Here is a 22,272-nt window from a genome sequence, read left to right on the forward strand (position 1 = left end):
TCATATAGTCATTCTGCAAAACAGTTAATGACAAAGAAATAGACCTTCAGCGATGAACTGGAACACAAACTTTGACTGACTTTTGCTTCACAAGCAACCGCTAAGCCGTGCGACAAATGAGACTAAGTGCTAAGACAAAATGAACAAGAATTACGGACAAAACAACAAACTAATATTTTTTAAAATCAAATAGTCTCAAAACCGGAACAACCATTAGCTAAGACGTAAAACCGTTTGTTTTTGTCATTTATGACTCAATAGCAATAAAAAAGCTGCCAAAAAGCAGCTGTAAGCAAATTTTAAGACATTAAAAAATACAGGCCAGAATCAAATGCAATTAATATTTTAATACAAAAAATAGTGCCAAAGTCATAACAAGATTTTACTGTCCACTGAGGGACTCAGTTCAATCAAGTACAAATGGAGAACATGGGAAAGTTTAGCATTCAAAAGAAAAACACTGAAAAGAGCCGTCAAATTACCGCTCGTGTAGAAATATTCATCTCAAAAATCGAACATTTAATCAACCAACAATTTCGAACTCCACCTCAAAGGCAGGTTGAAAGCAATCACGCTTCAAATCTACTCAATTTTTACTACTGCAGCGTGATTGAAGTCACCACTTTAGTTTGGCTTATCCATAATATGCAAAAGCTGAAAAAAAGTTAACAATCTTTAAAAAAAAATGACAGCGGACCAATAAAGTAAAAATCCTTTGGATTGTAAGAAAACCAAGAGATGGCCGAAAATAGCCACAGCTATCACTTTGCTGCTATAAACATCAGAAGCAATTTCTATCAAAACAGCGAGGGATATCGACTACCTGGGGATGATGAAACAAAGGGGACTAAAAATGGTGTTATTTTAGCTTAGTACACACCACCACAAAGACTACAAAGATTTAAAAACTAACTTCGGCGCCTTTTTGTAGTTTTTTTTGTAGTTTTGCTGTTTAAAACAGCAAAAGTTATACTAATCTAATTCGCTCAGCTAGTAATCTGTACTCGCAGTTCTAATACTAAAAGATCTAGGGCAAAATAACCAATCGAAAATTTGAAGATATAGCTTTTTAATTAACAAGGAAAACAGAGCAGCAGTCAATTATGGCAAACAGCGCATATCTTGTAATTCCAGCCAACAACGGCCACCCAGCATTACTTCAACAGTTAGAAACACATTACCACAGAAGCCATAAAACCCCTACACATTGTTCAAAATGTCAAACTCTATGAAAAACGTCCTTAGCTAATGATGGAAATATTGGAACAAACATTCAATACAGTAGAAACCTCATCTAGATGGCCACAGCAGTACCTGTTAGTGAAAAATAAAATTTGGAAAAATAAAATTTGAAATGCCGGTTCAAAATTGAACTGTTGACTGCAGGATGACGAGAAGAAAATTGCACATCCTCTTGAAGGAACTTGAGTCTAGCACATTTTTGGAACCGCAACAGTTCTAAGCCGCATACGTTTAACTAGGGAGCTGGATGTCTGTATCCTCGTTAAATTAAAAATTCGGGAACAAAACTACATCATACTTGCTATTTTCTGAATTTAGCCGAAGAAATGTCGTTAGTTGATGAAGGTCTCTCAGTTCAGGGTAATTGACGTTAAAATTCGGATATGAAGCAAGTCAAACTTCAGAAAGTATAATGCTCTGACAAAACCCGTAGAAAGATCTAAAGGCTATTAACACTTTTACACTTCATATAAACCTAACAATCTAGTTCAGAAATCAATGAGGAACTATTTTGAAATTTAATACGCATCTTCTGATTAGGAAATCTGTGAACATTCCTTAAAAATGCTTGGCTCTACTTTGATATCCTGTATCAAATTATCTCAGTTTTCTTCCAGTCTTAGCCAGAAACAAAGAGAAAAAAGCGAGTTGAGCTGCAATTTATTTGATGAACAGTTATTTTTAACAAAACACTTTGAAAACTAGTTACTATAGAATAAGCTGCCGCGATCGCTTCCCTCCTCACGTTTTTGTACGAAAAAGCTTAAATTATACAAAAATTGCAAAATTGATATAAAACTAAACAATTTGTGATCAAATTAAGAATCGTTTGTAAATCATATTCAATAAATTTCATCAAGCAGTTACAAAAAGGTTAAATAGAGTTTCTGGAACAAAAAAACTTGCTAATCTTGCTCCATAACTTGTGAGTAAAAAGCACGCTCTCTTTGTTGCTGGTCCATTGTTGACTTCTCTTGACAAATCGTGCAATCATAACACAACACAACACTGATGGCATCTTCAATCGCAGTCGATATTACCGAATCCTTCAGACCAATTCTGTGAACTTTTCTAATATGCTGTCGAAGATAGAATCCCAGAAACACTCTGATTATCTTCAGAACACAGAAAACTAATGATAGAATTACAAGTCCGAACATTTCGAAATGAGTTGTCATTTTTCTGAAGTTCACATCGGGATCAAATTCGTAATCATCGTAATCGTCTTCGCTTTCGCCATCTTTCCACCAATCGCGACTGTCATAGACATCATCAGAACTGCTGTTTTCTAAATTGGGCAAATTTGCCTCAATGATGACGAATACGAGAAACGCAACAGCGATCAAAGTTCCGCCCACGATGCTTGTAACTGCCAGCCCATCCGCTACACGTCGCACATTTGCCTGTTTTGCCACTCGGTACTAAAAGAGTCAGTCATTATTATAACTGTTCATCTTAGCAATAACTGAGCAATAACTTTTGAAACAAACCTCAATAAAAAGTTAGTTCGGGGTCATAATTTTGACGAATAAAGGATACAAAAGTTTTCCTAATTCAAGAACGCTTGGAAAAGAAAACAAAAAGAGTTAAGAACTTCTAGCATCCAATTTGTTAACTTTGTTTTTCATGTTTTGAGGATTTGCAACATTTACTTGACGATGTTTTAAATACATTTATAGTTTAGATACAAGCAACGGTTTTAAAAATGTTTATTATCGGAGTCAATTGGTTCATTTTCATAAAGTTTTTGATTTATAACAAGAATTAGCAAAAGATATAATTTATTATTGGTTTGAAAACGTTTAACCTCCTGTTAAAAAGTGCTCAACTCACCTCCATAATACAAGGACAGCAAAACTGGCCAAAACAGGCCTCGGATGGTCCACTAAAGCACTCTAACAGGCCATGTGACCATTGGTTGTCTTTATTTTGGCCACTCCGGATCAGTGCATCACTCTGGGCCAATGATACTGCAGTCGTGTTCTGAGGAGCACTGTAGGGCACGGCACTTGACGAAGCAGTTTCTTACGCAATCTTCCGATAGATCATGATTCTCAATATTTACCTATTTTATCCATCATGCATTTTAAAAATTTCAAAATAAAAACAAAACAGTGGAGAGAATAGATTGCTTTCTTAATTAAATGAAAAATTTTGTGTGACAAAGTACTGAGATCAGCATTTACTTGTTAGCAAATCCGCTTGCAAAATTATGTACCGAGAATTCTATTAAAATGAAAACGCAAAATTGCTCCCATTTTCTGTGTTTAGCTCAGACTTTTTGGGGTTAGCTTCGGACTGTCATTTTTATGAGACACATAAGCTCTATAAGGATAAAGCCCTAATAGGGCTTTTCAAAATTAGGATCTTTTCCCTTTTTCGCCCTCATCTTAGTGGGCGCATATTATTTGCACCCCCCTCAATGCACGTGCAATATTTTTTACATAATGACTTACTATATAATGGCACGTGCTCTGTAACTGGGGGGGGGGGGGGGGGGGCGCATAACGTACTGGGGGCACAAACGGAAAAGATCCCAAAATTAATATTCAGAATCAAAAACTCAAGACTCTAATGATCAAGAATTAGGGCATATATGTTTGGCACTACTTAGATGCACAATATTGACCTTCAATAAGTAAATGTTCATAAAAGTTCTATGAGTGAGTTCAGAAGTCATTTTTTGAGTGAGGTAAGTCATTGAAAGTCAATTCCAAGAAGTCAGGGTAAGACGATACAAAAATCGGTTAGACGAAGTAAAAAAAATAGCAGGACAAGTTCTGACGCACAATTCAAAAAGTTTTCATTGACTAAACAAAAAACTAGACCTAGAACGTACTATGAGTGACTTGGGAAAACTATTTCTAAAAAAATCAGATCAAAAAATTAAAAAAAAAAAACAGAAAATCAATGTAAAAATGCCGCATTTGAACAAAAAATCATTAGCGAGAAATGGAAATTTGGTTCAAACAAAAAACTAGGTCTAGAAATAACTACGAATGGATTGGGAAAATCACTTGGAAAAAAATCGAAAAAACAGTAAGAAATCAAAGTGAAATTGCCGCATCTGAACAAAAAACCACTACCGAGAAAGCGAATTTTTGTTCAAACACCGTTTTCCCACTCTACTATAAAATTAGAGCGAAAAACATTCACGCCGCAAAACCACTCGCTTTTTCGCTCCACTTCCTGTTTCGGCGTGACCAAAATCACTACTCCAATTTGACTTCAAAAATCATGAAAATGTGTGAACAGATCTTAAAAAAAATATAGCCGGAAGAATTCCGGAACCGACTCGAAGGAGAAAACTGCCCATACTTTTGACTACACAACTAAAACAACTATTGTGAACCCGGAACCTCCACAAACGCCATAAAGTATTTAAGGAAGAATAGAAACGGTATTCAAAATCAAACTGAGTAAAAAAACTAGAACTTAATGAGTTTTTTTGTACAAGGAATCATAAAGCCGAGTAAAATTCCTTTATAATTAGGGAAATGGAAAGCTCGCAAAACAATGGGCAAATCATAATAGGCTAAGAAACTTGTCTAAGACTAAGAAAATAGAGAAACCGCAAAAAAAAAAAGAAAAATGGTTTAAAATTTCTCAATTTTTCTGTCAATTTTCCGAAGAAAAGAATGATTTATACCAATAAAAATTTAGTCAATTAGCAGCTGAATATTCCTTGAGTAACAAGCTTCTATTCAAATCCCATTTAAAGCATTAATACAAAAAAAAACATGCAAAAAATCATTCAACTTCGTCTAAAAATCAGCAAAACTGATCAAAACCCTCCAAATTAGCATTAAACTCAGAATTAACTACTTGAAATCTTCAATTCCTATTAAAACAAGCCTAAAACTAATACAATATCATAATCAAACTTTATAACCATCAAAAGTTGCAAAAAACTGCTTTTAAAAGCCGCACGTGAACAAACAAATTTCGCTCGCTGAGAGAAAAATTTTTCACACATCAATTTCTCGCTCTCTCAAAAACAGCGGTATGAACAAAAACCACTCTCTTTTCGCTCCGCTCTTAACTTTTGTTCAGCCCCAAAATCACTCTAAATTTTTCCACGCGTTTCATTTCCCGCTTCAAAAATCACTCCAATAAAATTGATTTAAAAAAGGACTTCTCCAATACTCCTCTTCGAGTCGTAAAAAAGACCCAATACAAATCAAATTCTTTGAATTGTAAAAAAAAAATTAGGAGCGCTATAATAGCCGCCTGGAATTGAGGACGCGGCTATTAATTAATAATCATTAATGTACGCAAATTAGGCCTCGGACCATGATATGCGAATGCTATTGAGCATCCCAGTTATTCCTAGCAAGGCTATTGTAATAAATATCTTAAGCAACAGTTTAACGGGTATCCCTAGCTTGAAGCATCAAAATCAGATTTCAGCCGCGGAAAATTGCGATATACCTGGTACTCCGAAAGATATCGTAGGTGTTCGTTTGAAATCACTGAACTTGTACTGAGCAGTGTTATCTGTTTGCGTTGATATCTTTTTCGCTCCGTTTTCTTCATTCTCATCTGTTCTCGTGACTGGACAGTAACCCGTCGCTTCATCGTAACTTGGGGGAGCATAGCCTGTACTGTCTTCCACCATTGCCAACCAATTTAACGCTTTTTCTTTGTAAGCACAGAATTGCTCAAGATATGTCTCAAAAACAGAAAACTGCAAAAAAATTTACAAAAACTGAACGCCTAAGAAAGAACCTTTATCTTTAAAAAACAGGCAAACTATGAACAGAAGCATGGTATAAGAGGCAGTTGAACCCTATGAAACCTCAAATTTCAATTTGATTACAATTTAACGCTTCTTCAAATATTTAAATATTTTCTAAATAAGTCCATTTTCTAAATTAAAATAGTACAAAACAAAAATGAACACACCGCGCAGATCATCGGAAAATATCCGCCGTTGATTCACATGATCCCGATCATCATTGGAATAATTTAAAAAAATGGACTGTTTTCTTACAAACAAAATGAAAAAATACGTGTTATATTGACGAATTTTTCAATTTGGTACGCAGGGTTTACCACGATTCCTAATAATGAGAATACTAATTATTATTGCGGCTGGAAACCAAAACTAATTAAAACAAAGTTTAAGTAACTGGCATCTAAAAGTGGGCTTCGTGGGATTCAGTTTCTATTATTGATTTCGTTCTTCGAAATCAACTCCATTCAATTCAGATTAGTTTGTCAATTAACTGCACTTTAAATGCACATCAGGCAGAATGAGCGAATACTTTACCTAACGATGTTAGAGAAACATAGAAGGAGAAGTCTTGAAAAACTATCTAAAGGACTGCACAAAATATTTTAAAAAACTGATAATTAGCTGATAGTTAGCAAAACATATAACCGCAGATACACATAAACCAAAAACAGAAAACTGCAAAAAAATTTACAAAAACTGAACGCCTAAGAAAGAACCTTTATCTTTAAAAAACAGGCAAACTATGAACAGAAGCATGATATAAGAGGCAGTTGAACCCTATGACACCTCAAATTTCAATTTGATTACAATTTAACGCTTCTTTAAATATTTTCTAAATAAGTCCAATTTCTAAATTAAAATAGTACAAAACAAAAATGAACACACCGCACAGATCATCGGAAAAAATCCGCCGTTGATTCACATGATCCCGATCAGCATTGGAATAATTAAAAAAATGGACTGTTTTCTTAAAAACAAAATGAAAAAATACGTGTTATATTGACGGAATTTTTCAATTTGGTACGTAGGGTTTATCACGATTCCTAATAATGTGAATACTAATTAGTATTGCGGCTGAAAACCAAAACTAATTAAAACAAAGTTTACGTAACTGGCATCTAAAAGTGGGCTTCGTGGGATTCAGTTTATTATTGATTTAGTTCTTCGAAATTAACTCCATTCAATTCAGATTAGCTTGCCAATTAACTGCACTTTAAATGCACATCAGGCAGAATGAGCGAAGACTTTACCTAACGATGTTAGAGAAACATAGAAGGAGAAGTCTTGAAAAACTATCTAAAGAACTACATAAAATATTAAAAAAAACTGATAATTAGCTGATAGTTAGCAAAACATATAACCGCACATACAAATAAACTAAAAATTTAAATCAAAACCAGTAGTGTCCATACTGTTCATGAAGCATCCTGTTCATATTAAGTGTCCTTAGAAAAAGGCCATAAAGAACTTCAATAAGAAGGACGTTTAAAATTTTGTCACACTTCGAACGCATCAAAGTTATTATAACACGCCGATATATTTAAAAGCTCAAACATATCAAACTACTCACTATAAGAAAGCATATGCTAACTTTTATGTCAACAACTGAGGGACAAACTGAAAAAACAAAAAGCGCAAGTAAGATTTAAAAAACCCTTTTGTAACCTGCTAAATTAGGTGAGAGAAGAGTTTATAGCAGACCCTCACTCAATGACGTATTTAGTAATGTCAAATTTGTTAATACAGATTTGTTCCTTCTGTAGTGACAAAACTCAGAACAGTCAATCCTACGCTGATATATGAAATCCGATGAGGCTTGAGACTTGTAAATACAGTAACAAGGGCAAAAGACAAACAGTAAAAATCAAAGTAGCGAGAACCAATAATTTCTAACTCATTAAATATGCTTATTCTACAAAAATGAATAACTTTTCCAATTAAGCCTAAATATGAAGGTAATTAGGACTGTGGATAACAAGGTTAAAAGACAAGACAATAACAAGGGGGCAAACCCAAAACACCCAAGTGTGTCAGCTAAAAATGAAACCTATAAAAAGAGTCAATTATACATCGTTAGAAAGCCGGTGAGATGTGTTGTCAACTATACTAAATTCAAATATAAAATGCAACAAATACGCGGCAAATAAATTCACTGAAGATTCTTATAAAAATAGAGTCCAAGTTATCTATGTCTCATCAATGAGCCAAACAGTTCTGCTATTAATAGGAATAAGGTTCAAGACCGCAAAACCAACACCAAAAAGACAAAAAAAAAACGAAACAATTTGATGACGGTCATTGAAGCACAAAAGATCCAATTATGCATCATTAGGTAGACCAGCCATTATTTAAACTAAGCAACGAGGCATCCAAAACTCAAACACAAACTAAAAATTTTTTTTTAAAAAAATGTCAGTAATAAAAAGTATAAGCTCTCATCTAAAACACCTAAAAGATTAATTTATGCCTCATTACAAAGCCAATACGTCCTGTCATCAATAGAAAATTGTCTCTGAAGCGCAAAATTGCTTTAAAAAACATAGACGAATGCAAAAATTTGTGCCTTCACTTTAAATGAGTTTTCTGCCTTAAAATACTCTTTTCGCACTCTGTACTACTAAAAATAATTAGCAAATCAAAAAGAGGAGAAGTATTCCCTTTTAAGAAACAACTATGTACGAAACTGGCCACACTAACTGACGTCACTCAAACTTAAAAAAAAATGAAAAGAAATCCAACGGCATGCTAATAGAAAAAAAAATCCAAAATGAAATTACCAATTTTTTTGGGAAAAACATCAAACAAGCACTGTTCGAGAATCAACCTAGCGCACATTATTACAGCGAAAAGAGTACAGCGATAGACAAATCATTCAAGGGAGACATAAAATGTGACATTGTCATAGACTACCAGGCGTATATATGTCAACGTTATTGTACCAAAAATTAGAAATTTTTATGACAAAATGAAAATATTGGAAATATAGCTTGCATGCAAAAAACGCTTCCTCAAAACGTGCACAGAAAAAACGTTGATCACATAAGAAAAGAGTTGTTCAGAAAATTAAACACAACGAGAAACTGAAAATCTAGCGCATACGATTTTGCAAATCACTCACATTCCTCAAATCTGCTGCTGTAAGAGTCTAACTCCATGAAGGTATCAAGAAAATAAATTAGTTAAAATCAATTAAATAAAAGGAAACTAGCAAAAATTAGCAAAACTATTAACTAACTAAAAAGAACCACGAAGTTTTGAATTCAAGCATTAAAATTATGAATGTCGAAAGATTGCAATAAAGAGATAAATTTCTAAAATTGTAAAAATAAGAAAACTAGATAAATTCAGTAAATAAAATCGGTCTTTTTCTCATTTTTTCTGAAGTTAAAACCTTCAAAACTAATAAACCTGCATCAGAAATATCAGCTAGACGTATCCACTGCTTTTAAACATATTGAGACAGATAAAAAAGAAGTATTAGTCAAAAAACAATATAAAAGCGTCAAAATAGCACCTTGGATATCTATATTGTTGCTTAGTGGGACAAACTTGCTAAAACGAATTATTGAAATATGAAAACTGCTGAAAATTCGCGCCACTCACTTAAAAACATAATATGAACAGAAAACCGCTGTGCTTTCCTTTCTTTTCAAATTGTTTACTATTTTGAACACTTTTTCACGTAATGCGCTTGCTGTTTCAAATACACTCCCAGCAAAATTATTGATCAAAAAGACATTCCAGCAATACTCCTATTTTCGTCGTACGAAAAGAGCGCCACGTAACAATCCAAATCCTCTGGACTGTAGAAATGGCGCCGTGGAAGATGACGCGATTATTGTTCCGACCCTCTTGAGGGGGGAGGAACTATATACTCAACTGGGATTTTTTTTTGTTCCGTGAATTTTCGCCGCTCGATATATTCATCGTAGAGAGTTGAGACTGGTATCATTAGAAAGCTCATCCAGCGTAGAATATGGAATTAAAAAGATTTTTTTAATTTTCGATTTCTAGAGAGTTATCGAGGTTTAAAGTTCTGAGAAAAGAAGAGTGAATTCACGTTGTTTTTATTCACATTTTCCGGAATTTTTGCCTAAATTTTCGTCAATTTTGCTAAAATTTGTTATAATTTTTAAGAATAGTGTCGTTGATTTTAATTTTGAAGACGAACAAGAATTGTTGATTGTTTTGATTTAATTTTTTTGGTCAAAAAATCTGGATAAACATTTCAAAATTTAGACTTTTTCATCAAAAACAGCACGAAATAAGCTAATTTAGTCCACTTTGATTAAATTTGCCGACAGTACATCCCCAAACAACACTCGAAAAATCTTTCTAGACTCAAAGGGGGGCTATTTCTACTTCAGAGTCCGCTGAGAGTGCACTGTAGTTAAAACCTTGCCGTTTTTTGCCAACTTTACTCGTTGATTATCAAAAATGCAGAATTTATTTTGAGTTTTCAACTACCAAATTATCTATATCTACAACATTCGAAAAATCAGTTATTCCTAAGGGACAATAAGTATTATTAGGGCTTGTTTTTGGCCATTCTAGGACTGTTACAATCCAAAAAAAATCGGGTTTTAATCAGTCGGTCTTTTTTTTTAAATAAAAAAGACTTTTTTTTAATAATAAAAAACAGAACATATCAAATCAAAGCTCAGGAGTGATAGGTCCAACCGATTTGCTTGTTAAGAAGCTCCAAGCTAATGCATTAAGTTTTTTAATTGAAAAATTATGGTCGTTTCTTTTTTTAAAAATAATTGACCTTTCAATAAATAATGGCTTAATTAACTTTTTCTCTACTTTTTTTCTTAATTTGTACAACTTCCAGCTTAATGTCAGCAAAAAAACGACCGCTTCTTCTTTCTACTTATTAAACATTTATTCTCAGTTGCAGTTTTAAGCCTGAAATTATTGTTTTCTGGCTTTGATACCACAAGATTTCAGATTTTTTTTGTTTTGATATTTGCCAGTTTTTCACGTTTTCTAATTTTGTCACATTATCACATTTTTGACGGTTCTCATGTCACCTCATTAGCATTCAGAATAAGGCACAATTGAACATATTAAAATTCTGAAAGATATACATCGTTTTAACGGCCTCGACGCCTGTTTCTTGAAGAAATCAATTGAATTTTTTAATTTTGTCTCTAACTGTCATTTATACTTTGTCATTTCGGTCGTATGAATTTTCCTGTATAGTGATAGCTTTCATTGGCTTTTCATAGAAAAGTAGAAGAACCGATATTCTGATATTAGTAGATAGCTGATGGCTTTCATGACGATCAAAACAATCGTTTTCCAAAATTTAAAAAAACTTAACTTCGCAATTTTTTTCAACTTCGCAATTTTGTTCTTTTTATGTTTCTTTTTGTTACCTAATCTCGTTAGTTAACTACAGGTCAAATATAACATTATGGGTGTCAAAGGAATAAGAGGGATTGGTGTCCCAAAATCTTTTAAAGAATTTGTTATGACCTTACTGGCTTCGACACCGGTTTTTCACAAAAAAAAGTAAACTAATGTGATTTTTGTCATATTTGACGTTCTTTTTGTAGATGCAAGAAATATTCTGGATAATTACAGGTCTCGAGGGCTTTTTTTGAATAAACGACCCTATTTAAATAGCTCTTTTTGTTATTAATGCCTTTCATGACATTAAATGTAATTTTGTTTCGAAAAAAAAATTACATACTTTAGCACTTCGCTTTTTTGTCTGCTTGTTACCTAGTCTTACTAATGAATAGCCACGTACTAAATTATAGCTGTTTGAAGAAGGCGCAATCAAATGTATTTTGAGTGCCAAAAATTGGCTTGACGGTTTTGACAGCGTTTTCTGGCAAGTTTCAATTGAAATTTTGTTTGTTCTTTGTTGTTTTTTTTAGCCGCTTTAAAAAATGAATAAGGACAGGTCCTAATGCCCTTCTATAGAAGTAGTGGAATTCGTAAATTTGTGGTAATATTAATTGATTCCTAATGGTATTTATTACTTTGAAGTTAACTGTTTCAAAAAAATAAGTTAATTTTTTTACTTTACTGTTTTTGTTCTTTCTTGTATAATTGCTACCAAACCTTTTTATGGACTGGTCGCATATGTTTTCTGGGGATTTATAAGTTATTTTTGTTTAGTTTTGGGTTTATCTGACGGTATGTTGATTTTGTTATTAAATTTAGTTTTTAAGAGGGACATAAATTTTTTGATGTAATTAATGTTTGTTGTTGTTGTTGTTTGATTTTGCTTTTCGTCTAGACTCGCTTTCTTAATATTGACATATTACAGCAATCTAATGCATCAACTTTTACTCCACTGAGTTATTTGCTTCGGAGGCTATCTTATCGTTGATACAGAATTTTTTGAAAAAGACTTGGGCTTTTTTGGGAATCGCAAAAAATAATTTTTGGGTTCTTCTATCTGTTCCTCATTTGGTAGACAATTATGCCAAATTTGTGGATGGGCGGGGTCGGAACCTTATGTGCCATCGCACATTACCGAGCCGCCTTGTTAATTAATCAGTAATCAAAAATGGGTCAAACATAAATTACCAATGAGCAATTCGGTGTTTCAGTTTATCTTAAACAGGAAGCAGCTATGATTTCGAAAAGCAAGACGTAACTGAAACCTTTTCTGAAGTAAATACGAAAATTACAGAACACGGAATGAACAATTTAAACATAACAAAGATCAGAAACTATAACATTAATCTAAAGAACAACGCAAACACTCGAGGCAATCTTAACATAAATAACTTCAGTTAAAACGGTTTAAGACTGCTTAAACTTTGCGACTGTAAATACATGAAAACGCCGCGACAAACAAAATTGGCCCCGCAACTATTTATTCCAATTTGTCAGCCGAAATAACTCTGTTCACTTTCAATTTTACAATGGATAGGTGAAAATTCACCGACTACAATATCCTAAGCGAAGGCGGATAATTTAATCCTACTTGGCCAGACAATAAACCCGTTTCGTGACGTTTGCAATGAAACTTCTGTTTTTATATATCGCTACTTAATTGAATAAAGGAGTAGGTTTAAATTGGTATCAAAACCTATAAACTTTGATAGCTAGTGCGTTCATTTAAAAGCTATGTTAAAATCTCGTCTACTTCTAGTAGTATAAACATAGCCGACAAGTGCTCGGAACATTGCTTGAATAAAGACCTCTCAAAATTCAAATTCCAAAAAACGGAAAATGCACGGGAATCTGCGTAGAGACAAAAAGATTTTCACTTATCTTATTCCAGATTTGGAATCTGACTTAATCCGGGATTTCCCTTCAGCAAAAGGGCGCAACTATACCTGACGCATGCAATTAAGTCTGGTACAAGAGCCGTTTCATCTGTACATTATGTCTCAAAAAAGCTTAAGTTACTTTCAGAGACCTCAGACGTCACATTGAGATAAAGTAGGAAACAAATGAGCAAAGTACACAGCAATATCAATTAGCAGAAAATATAGTTATGCAAAAATCTTAACTTGATATTCTAAAAAGAACTAAACGCTGCGATTACATCAATTGCATAACTTAATCACACTGTTACCGCCGTGATTAGACTACGAATATTATAAACTCGTAGTCTGATGATGACGAAGCAGATTTCGTAGTGTTAATTGGACTTTAACGCGTTGCTCAACTGGTAAGTTTTTCAACTTTTGTTATCTCAACGAGAGTTGATTAAATAGGATGCCATTACCGCCATCGACAGGAGTAAGAAACCGGAAAACAGTAAAGGTGACGGTAGTCAATAGCGACAAAATTGGATCACTAATATTTGAGCCAGTTCAAAAAGCTTCCAGGAAAAAACTGACGGATACTTCTGACTTAAACAATCTTGAGCTACTTTTCATTGCTGTTACTGTTGTCCACACAAGCTTAAATCTCTCAATATTAAAAATGAGTTCTGAAAAATTCCGATTTTTTTCCTCTACAGTAAAAGACCAAAAGGACTAATATGACTGCTACAAGCGTCATTTGACAGTTTGCATCAAGAATCAAAATTCATCGAGTTTACAAGTAATTTTGCAGATACAAGTCATGAATGGTTCAAATGTACATTTAAAAGTGACGTAAGTAAACTGCCGAAGTAAAAAAAGACGCCCAAACACAATATCAGTTGCAGAGCAGTGCGAACATTTCTGCTCACATTTTAAAAAAAATACAAAAGGGCTCATTAAAAAAGGAAAAACCTCAAAAAAAAGATTGTTACGGTAAAGCGACCAATAATATTCAAGGCCAATAATTATAAAATAACTGGAACAATTAAATACCATATGCGTATTAAGTACTGCAAGAGAGAAATAAGCAGAGAGCAAAAACTTGCCAGACGCAAAGTTATCAAATACAAAACTTAAACCAACACCGAATTACTCCAAAATTTCAAAAATGCACTACATTAACTATTTCTTAAATAAGAGTCAATGCACCAAAAACAAAGTTCGGCGGGGTGAACAAAAAACATAACCCCGTATTGTCAGACGAATTGCTCGCGAACGACAGCTGAGAGGTTGACGTCGTCGCTAGCTAGCTACGGTTTAGTGAGGTTAGCTTTAGCTTAATTGAAGAGGTGTGAGTGGAAGATAACAGTGGGTGGTGTACCGTGGATAGAGGTAGGGTAGGTGGTGCACTGTGGGAGAAGGGGGTGGTGCACCGTGAGGGGGCGGTGGGAGGGTGTCGTAGGTCAACCTCTTAAAAATGCCCTCCACACAAAAAATATAAGTCTCCAAAACAGTTTCTGTGAATCGTATATTTTGAGATTAGTGAGCTGAAAGGATCTAGAGAACAAAATGCCAGCAGCGCGCTACCTTTTTTTCCCGTTTTTGAGGACGAAAAGTCAAACGGATCAGACGAAAAATCGCATAAAAGACTAATATGATTGCTACAATCGTCGTTTGCGAGTTTGAATCAAGAATAAAAAATCATCGAGTTTAGAAGTAATTTCGCAGAGACAAGTCATGAATGTACATTTAAAAATGACGTAAGTCAACTGCCGAAGTAGACACAAAATCAGTTGCAGATCAGAGCCAAACAAAATTTCTGTGCACATTTCTAAAAATTTATGAAAACAGCATATTAAAAAACCAGAAAACACTCAAAGATTGTTACGGTAAAGCGTCAAAATATTCAAGTCCAATAATTATAAAATACCTGTTGGCGGCGCAGTGAACATCAAAAATAATAACCGAATAATGTCAGGCGAATTGCTCTCGAATGACAAGCGAGAGGTTAGCGTCGTCAGTAGCTAGCTACGGTTTAGTGAGGTTAGCTTTAGCTCAATTGAAGGGGTGTGAGGTGGAGACAGCGGGGAGGGGGGTGTACCGAGGGGCAGGTGGTGGTGCAACGTGGAGGTGGGGGTGGGGTGCACTCTGGGGGAGCGGGTAGTGCACCGTGGGGGGTGGTGGGGTCAACCTATTACTCTTAGAAAGGCCTTAGACATCATAAATAAAAGTCTCCAAAACAGTTTCTGTGAATCGCATGTTTTGAGACGAGACAAGTGAGCTGAAAAGATCTAGAGAACTTAAAACCCCCAGTGTGCTACCTTCTTTTCCCATTTTCAGGGACGAAAAGTCAAACCGGTCAGACGAGAAATCGGTCAATTGAAAAATTGCATAAAACACTAAAAGGACTAATATGATTGCTGCAAGCGTCGTTTGAGTTTGCATCAAGAATCAAAAATCATTGAGTTTAGAAGTAATTTCACAGAGACCAGTCATGAACGGATCAATTGTTCCTTTAAAAATGACGTAAGTCAGCTGCCGAGGTAGAGAAAAGAAGTACAAACCAAATCAGTTGCAGAGCAATGCAAACAAAATTTCTGCACACATTTTAAAAAATTTACGAAAACGGCATATTCAAAAAAACCAGAGAATCCTCAAAAACTATTGTTATGGCAAAGCATCCAATAATATTCAAGGCCACTAATTATAAAATAACTGGAACAATTAAGTAACATATGCGTACTAAGATTTGAGATCTGTCAATGAACAAAAGACTGAAAGGAAAACAAACGCATTGGTTATTTCGAGAGCGGTTCACATGAATTTGTTGCTTTCAGTTGAGGAAAAATCAGTACTTCAGAAATTTTTGGATTCCACGAATTACAATTCCAGCTTTAAATAATCTCAGAAGATAAAGAACAACTTCTAAAAGCGAAAAAGCAGAGTAAATTTCGCAAGACGCAATATAATGAAAAACAAAACTTAAACCAACACCGAAATACTCGGAAATTTGAAAAGGCATGACAATTAACTATTTCTTAAATAAGGTTCAATGCACCAAAAACAAAGGACGGCGCGGTGAACAACAAAAAACATAACCGAGCAATGTCAGGCGAATTACACGCGAACAACCGGCGAGAAGTTGGCTTCTTCAGTAGCTAGCTACGGTTTAGTGAGGCTATCTTTAGCTTAATTGAAGGGGTGTGGGGTGAGCGCGGCGGCTGGGGGTGCACCGTGGGGCTGCTCTGTGGGGAGAGGGGTGGTGCACCGTGGGGGTAGGGGTCAACCTCTTAGAAATGCTTCACATTATAAATAGAAGTCTCCAAAACAGTTTCTGTGAATCGCATACTTTGGGACTAGTGACCTTAAAGGCTCTAGAGAATTCAAAGCTCCCAGGGCGCTTCCTATTTATCCCGTTTTTGAGGACGAAAAGTCAAAAGGCCCAGACAAAAAATCGCACAAAGTCCAAAAGGACTAATATGATTGCTACAAGCGTCGTTGGAGAGCAATTAAAAACGATCTGACAAGGTTGTAGGAAAAATTGCACAAAAATACGAATGGGACAAAAAAATGACACAAACTTTAAGAATTTTAGAATTATTTGAAGTGATTAGAAAACTGATCCATCAATTGAAGTAAGTGAACTTCAAATTTTCCAATAGTTTTTTTTTCAACAATTTTGGATTAATAACTCAACATTTTTCGTACAACTGATTCCAAAACTTTTTGATAATTGTTGATAAATAATTTAATGTTACGGGAGAAAACCTCTCGGCAATAATAGTGTTTACTTCATTGCTATTAGCAACATTTTTACAGAATTGATTGCAGCTCGCTGATGGTACTCATAACTACTAAGAGATGTCGTCAAAAACCGCTGCTCACAGCTAGATTACAGGCATTTATTACCAAATTCGCAAAATAACATTTAGCAGGAACTTCTTTCGAAAACGATACAGTCATGAGATCGCAAAAACGTTTGATAAAAACTACCACTCGGTTAGAACTAAGAGTTGATTTCTAAACAGCGAAAATAACCCTTGTGGTAATATTTATTATCGACCACTCAAATGAAATTGAGCACCACAGGTACAGCAGACGCACTTTAGCTTTTAGTTTTCGCAGTAAAAAAACAGCTGACAGCAGTGACAACCAATTAGCGACAAATTAATTTTAACTGCTTGAAGTTATGAATGAGCAGAAAACATCACAAAATTAGCTCACACAAAAAACAGCTAAACAAAAAAAGTTCGACGCTCGTTTTAGATCTATAGCTAAGCAAAGGTAAGTTTTTGTAACCAATAATTGTGAAGTAATCAGTTACTGCCCAACACAAACAAGTAGGACGGTTTTATAGTAAAAAAAAACAGCAAAAAATGGAAGGAAAAAATTGAACAACTATACCGAATACTTTAGTTTTAACAAGTTTTAATAAACAAACGGTTACAAACTGATAGCACTTTATGTCAGAGAAAACAGTAAAATCTTACAGAAATTCCTATTTTAACTTTTTGTTACACACTTTTAGTGGGGGATGAACTATATGCTCAACTGAGTTATTTCGTTCTGTCAACTTTGACCGATCAATATATTTATCATACAGAGTTGTGACTGGTATCACTAGAAAACTTCTCAAATGTAGAATATAGAATTAAAGACTTTTTCAAAATAAATCGTCTTTAGCTAGCAGTTATCTGGGTTTAGAATTTTTGAGAATATTTGAAGTTTCACACAAAAATTCTGCTAAAACTTGTTACTATTTTCTGAATTCAAGTGTTTTGGTAGCCGGGACTCGATAAACAACCTATTATTGGTCTCGTAGTAGTTCTACAAATTTTCGGTTCTTAGAGCAATTTTTTTTAAGTGCAGCCATCTGACTTGCGTTTTTGCGTTTTTCTCTCGCTACTGGTGGCTAATGATGCATAGGTACTGCTGTCCAAATTGGCTTGTGGGGAAACTATTTACCATTCACACTGTTGGTTTTATTAAAATTTTTATCTCAATTTTGAACATTTTTCGTTCTTTATGTTGTACTGTTACTGAGCCTGATGACTGACAGTTTCAATGAATTTCTAACAAGGTCAAAAATAACCTATATATTGTTTTCAGTTAATCGTTTCCACAGTTTATGGCAAAAATTACTTCTAATCAATTTCTTTTAACAAAATTTTGTGCATTTTTTTTTACTATAAATGTTGTTTTCTCTGTAATTTTTATCACCGCGTTGATGAAAAAAAATTGATTGACATAGAGTCAAAGAAGATTTCTAAATGTCCTGGTATTTAATTTCATTAACTAAAGTCTTAAAAAAGAAAAAATAAGAAATATCTAAATTTTGATTTTAGTTCAACTTAATCGACGCTATTGACATGTTGGTACGTTGACATACAACTGAAGTTATTCGATTTCATCACATTGTGAACACTTTTTGACAATAATTGCTGTTTTCCTGCTCTTTTATCACTTACGTTGATTTTATAAGGAGGCAAAAGTGAAACTTCTGAATATATCAAATTGATGGCTAATGTTTTACAAACGTTAATTAAAAAAAACGAAAAATTGTTCTCTCAATTTTGGTTTACTTTATCGAGTTTTAAACTATCCTGGTTAACAACAAATCCTAGTTGCGTCTTGCTAAAACACATCTGAATTATTTCAGAGGTTTAATTATTCTATTGGTTTGTTTGATTTCTGAATGAATAATGAATTTATGGTGCTTTGCCCATAAACTGTTGTTTTTGTTGAAATGTCACTTGATCTCAAAATTAACAAGTCTAATCAGCCTGCCGATGCAGTTTCATTCCAATTTTTGACAATAATTGCTTTTATCCTGCTCTTTTATCACTTACGTTGATTGATGGCAAGTCCAATAGATAATATATGGAGGCAAAAGTGAAACTTCTGAATATATGCATTTAATGGCTAATGTTTTACAAACGTTAATTTAAAAAACGAAAAATTAATCCCTCAATTTTGGTTTACTTTATCGAGTTTTAAACTATCCTAGTTAACAACAAATCTTAGTTACGTCTTGCTAAAATACATCAGAATTGTTCTAGAGGTTTTTTTATTCTATTGGTTTGTTTGATTTCTGAATAATGAATTTATGGTGCTTTGCCCATAAACTGTTGTTTTTGTTGACTTGTCACTTGATCTCAAAATTAACAAGTCTAATCAGCCTGCCGATGCAGTTTCTTTCAAATTATACAGTGACTCAAGCTGTTAGTTTATTTACTGACCGAAACGCAACATGTTTTTGAAGTTATATTTTAAAGAAACTCGCCTTAAATTTACGGTTATTCATACGGTGCATTGGTGTTTGTCTTGTCACTTTGCCGCTTCTTTGAAATTTGAATTGAGTTTTGCAGTTTTCAAATATAAACATTAATTGATAGGAAGTGACTTCCAATATAATTTCGTGTTTTTTAAATTTTAGACAAACTTACAAACTTGGATCAAAAGATCTTTTAATGGTCTTTCTTTATTGTCGTGTTTTTCGAAAAAGCACGCTTTGAATTTAAGTTCTGATTTGTTTTACAAACTTTGGCGACATTTGTTTCTTGCGCAAATTACTTGCCCCTTTTATTAGACAGCTAGCGTAGCCTATTAAAATTTGATCTGATTTAGCATTCTCAAGTTAGAATGATGAGTGAGTGCAGAGGTCAATTTATTGACTTTTGCATTCATTTATAGGTCTATATCGAACTTTAAATCTAATCGAAATTAAACAAGCCGCTCAAGTTGGATAGTAAATTTAAAAGACACTAATTAAGAGGCACTAATTAAAAGACAATCTAATTCCATTTTGTTTAACTTAGTTAAACGGGATAGAGTGATTTCTGTAGCTCAAACTCTGTTGTTTGGTGAAAACTAATCGGTTACTTGATAAAATCTTTTTCTTTCTGCGGGGTTGCAACATCATGTGCCAATGCGCGTTAGCGAGCCTCCTTCCAATATAAACATACCCGGCAGATACATTGCCGGAAAATAGCCGCCGTTGATTCCAATAAGCATGATTGGGATTGAAAGAATAGATATTGAAAAAAAAATTTGTACAAAAACATTTTTTAAATACGATTTATTTTGATGGCATTTCGTAGTTGAACATACTTCTGTTTCTTAGAGAGAGTCTACAGGGGCTACTATCAATACCAATAAGCATCAGAGATGGTACCTAAGACTTATAGGAACGACGTTCAAATAGCGGGCATCTAAAATTGGTCTTTATGGGTTTATCCCCTTTCTATTTCTGACTTCAATTTGTTATACTGACTCTGTTCATTTTGAATTGCTTTCCAGAGCAACTGATGTTCAAAATCACTTTTAGCAGAACGAGAGAAGAGAGAAACTAGCCTAGAGAAGTCAAAAAGATTTAATGCAAAATGTTGAAAAGCGGCAAAATGAGGTAAAGCGAAACATTTTTTTGTTCGACGAAGTAAAAAAACATAGCAGGACAAGTCCTGACGTACAATTCAAAGAATTTTCATTGACTAAACAGAAAACTCGACCTAAAACGGACTATGAATGGATTGGGAAAACCATTTAGAACAAAATCCAATCCAAAAAATGAAAAAACATAGCTGGCAGATTGTCGGAATAGCTGCGAAAGAATAGACCTGCGTGCCATATAATAGAGATAGAAACAGATAGATCTAAATTGAAAAAAAAAATTGACGCCGCTCAAAAAACTGTGGTAAAAAACATTCAGCGATAAATTAATAAAGCTTGTTAAAATTCATTCCACAGAAGCCTCTTATTAGGGACCTTTACTGCACAAATGAGTTCCTTTGACCTAAAACAAATTCAATTTAAACTTAAGTTTTAAAGTGCAAAAGTCATTTTATTGAGTGAGCTAAGTCACGTATGATCGAAATCTAATCACACAAATCACATAAAAACTTTTGCTAAAGCGAGTGAGAAATGACGTCACGCGCGCAAATGCCGTTAGTGAGAGGAAGTCATTCAGAAAATTTGACTTTTTCGGTTTTGCTGTGTGAACAAATGTAAAACGAAAAAAGAGCGTCAGACGACGAAACAAAAACATAGCCGGTAGAAAACCGGAAACGACTCGAATCGTCGTGAATTATAATCTCTACCCTAACTTGGACAAAATCAGAATATCGAAAAAAAACACTAGAAATAACAAAAACAGTAGACCAATCTAAAAAGCGTTAAAATATTTTCAGTTCAGGGGGATGGGTAGGTAGGTGGGGGGGGGGGGGGGGTAGGTACGAGGGGGGTAGGTAGATGGTGAAATGGGATCAAATTTTCTCGAAATGACCTCTTTACCTTGAATTACAGACTCTTACCAATTGCTATACATTACAAACCAAGCTATTGTGAAAGTCCAATGTTCGAAAACAGAAGTCAACAATCAAAAACGGAGGTAAAAGCTCGAATAGAAAGAAGTCAAAATTGATGTCATGAACAAACTTGCTTTCTGCTAAAAAAAAAACCTGTAGAATATCAATACTCCTCTTCGAGTCGTAAAAAAAACCAAGAGCACTGCAGTATAGCTTCGCTCAGCTTACAGCTTCGCAGCTATAAACAGTAAAATTTAAAGTGAAATTGCCGCATGTGAACAGAAAACTACTAGCAAGGAAGCAAATTTTTGTTCAAACACTTTTCTCACTCTACTTTAAAACTAGAGCAAAAAAATTCACGCCGCAAAACCACTCGCTTCTTCGCTCCACTTCCTGTTTCGGCGTGACCAAAATCACTACTCAAATTTGACTTCAAAAATCATGAAAATGTGTGAACAGATCTTAAAAAAAAGACAGCGCCCCAATACAATTCAAATACTTTGAATTGTAAAAAAAAATAGGAGCGCTATAATAGCCGGCTGAGAAGATGAGGGCGGCTATTAAACAGTGCAATTCAAAAATAAACTGAATTTCTCTGTCTACTTCAAACCAAGTTCACGCGTCTTTATAGGTCACGGCATGGTTCAAAATAGGTAGATAAAAACTAAGTGATATAAATAAATTCTTTGAAAGCGATGATTAACAGAATTCAAGATTATTAAATTACCAATGGCACTGTTCAAATTCGCACTCCGAAAATAAATTCAAC

The 22,272-nt window shown here is 34.2% G+C and overlaps 1 protein-coding gene across 3 annotated transcripts; it reads right to left on the minus strand.

Moving 5' to 3' along the window:
- Nucleotides 1–1,885: 1,885 nt before the first annotated feature.
- On the minus strand, nucleotides 1,886–12,737 carry LOC142353580 (uncharacterized). 3 transcript variants are annotated; one of them, XM_075405861.1, is made up of 4 exons: nucleotides 12,527–12,737; nucleotides 5,674–5,883; nucleotides 3,076–3,266; nucleotides 1,886–2,663 (listed from the first exon to the last, which is right to left on the minus strand). In XM_075405861.1, exons 2-4 carry the CDS (start codon nucleotides 5,858–5,860, stop codon nucleotides 2,148–2,150), a joined length of 894 nt encoding a protein of 297 aa, XP_075261976.1. In that variant the 5' UTR covers nucleotides 5,861–5,883; nucleotides 12,527–12,737; the 3' UTR covers nucleotides 1,886–2,147. The 3 variants fall into 3 exon arrangements, with proteins under 3 accessions (XP_075261976.1, XP_075261975.1, XP_075261974.1); XM_075405860.1 differs by having other exon boundaries at nucleotides 5,674–5,929; nucleotides 12,527–12,543; XM_075405859.1 differs by lacking the exon at nucleotides 12,527–12,737 and having other exon boundaries at nucleotides 5,674–6,497.
- Nucleotides 12,738–22,272: the final 9,535 nt, after the last annotated feature.

Source organism: Convolutriloba macropyga, chromosome 14 (genome assembly GCF_964194025.1).
Source record: "Convolutriloba macropyga chromosome 14, txConMacr16.3, whole genome shotgun sequence".
Lineage (NCBI taxonomy): Eukaryota > Metazoa > Xenacoelomorpha > Acoela > Convolutidae > Convolutriloba > Convolutriloba macropyga.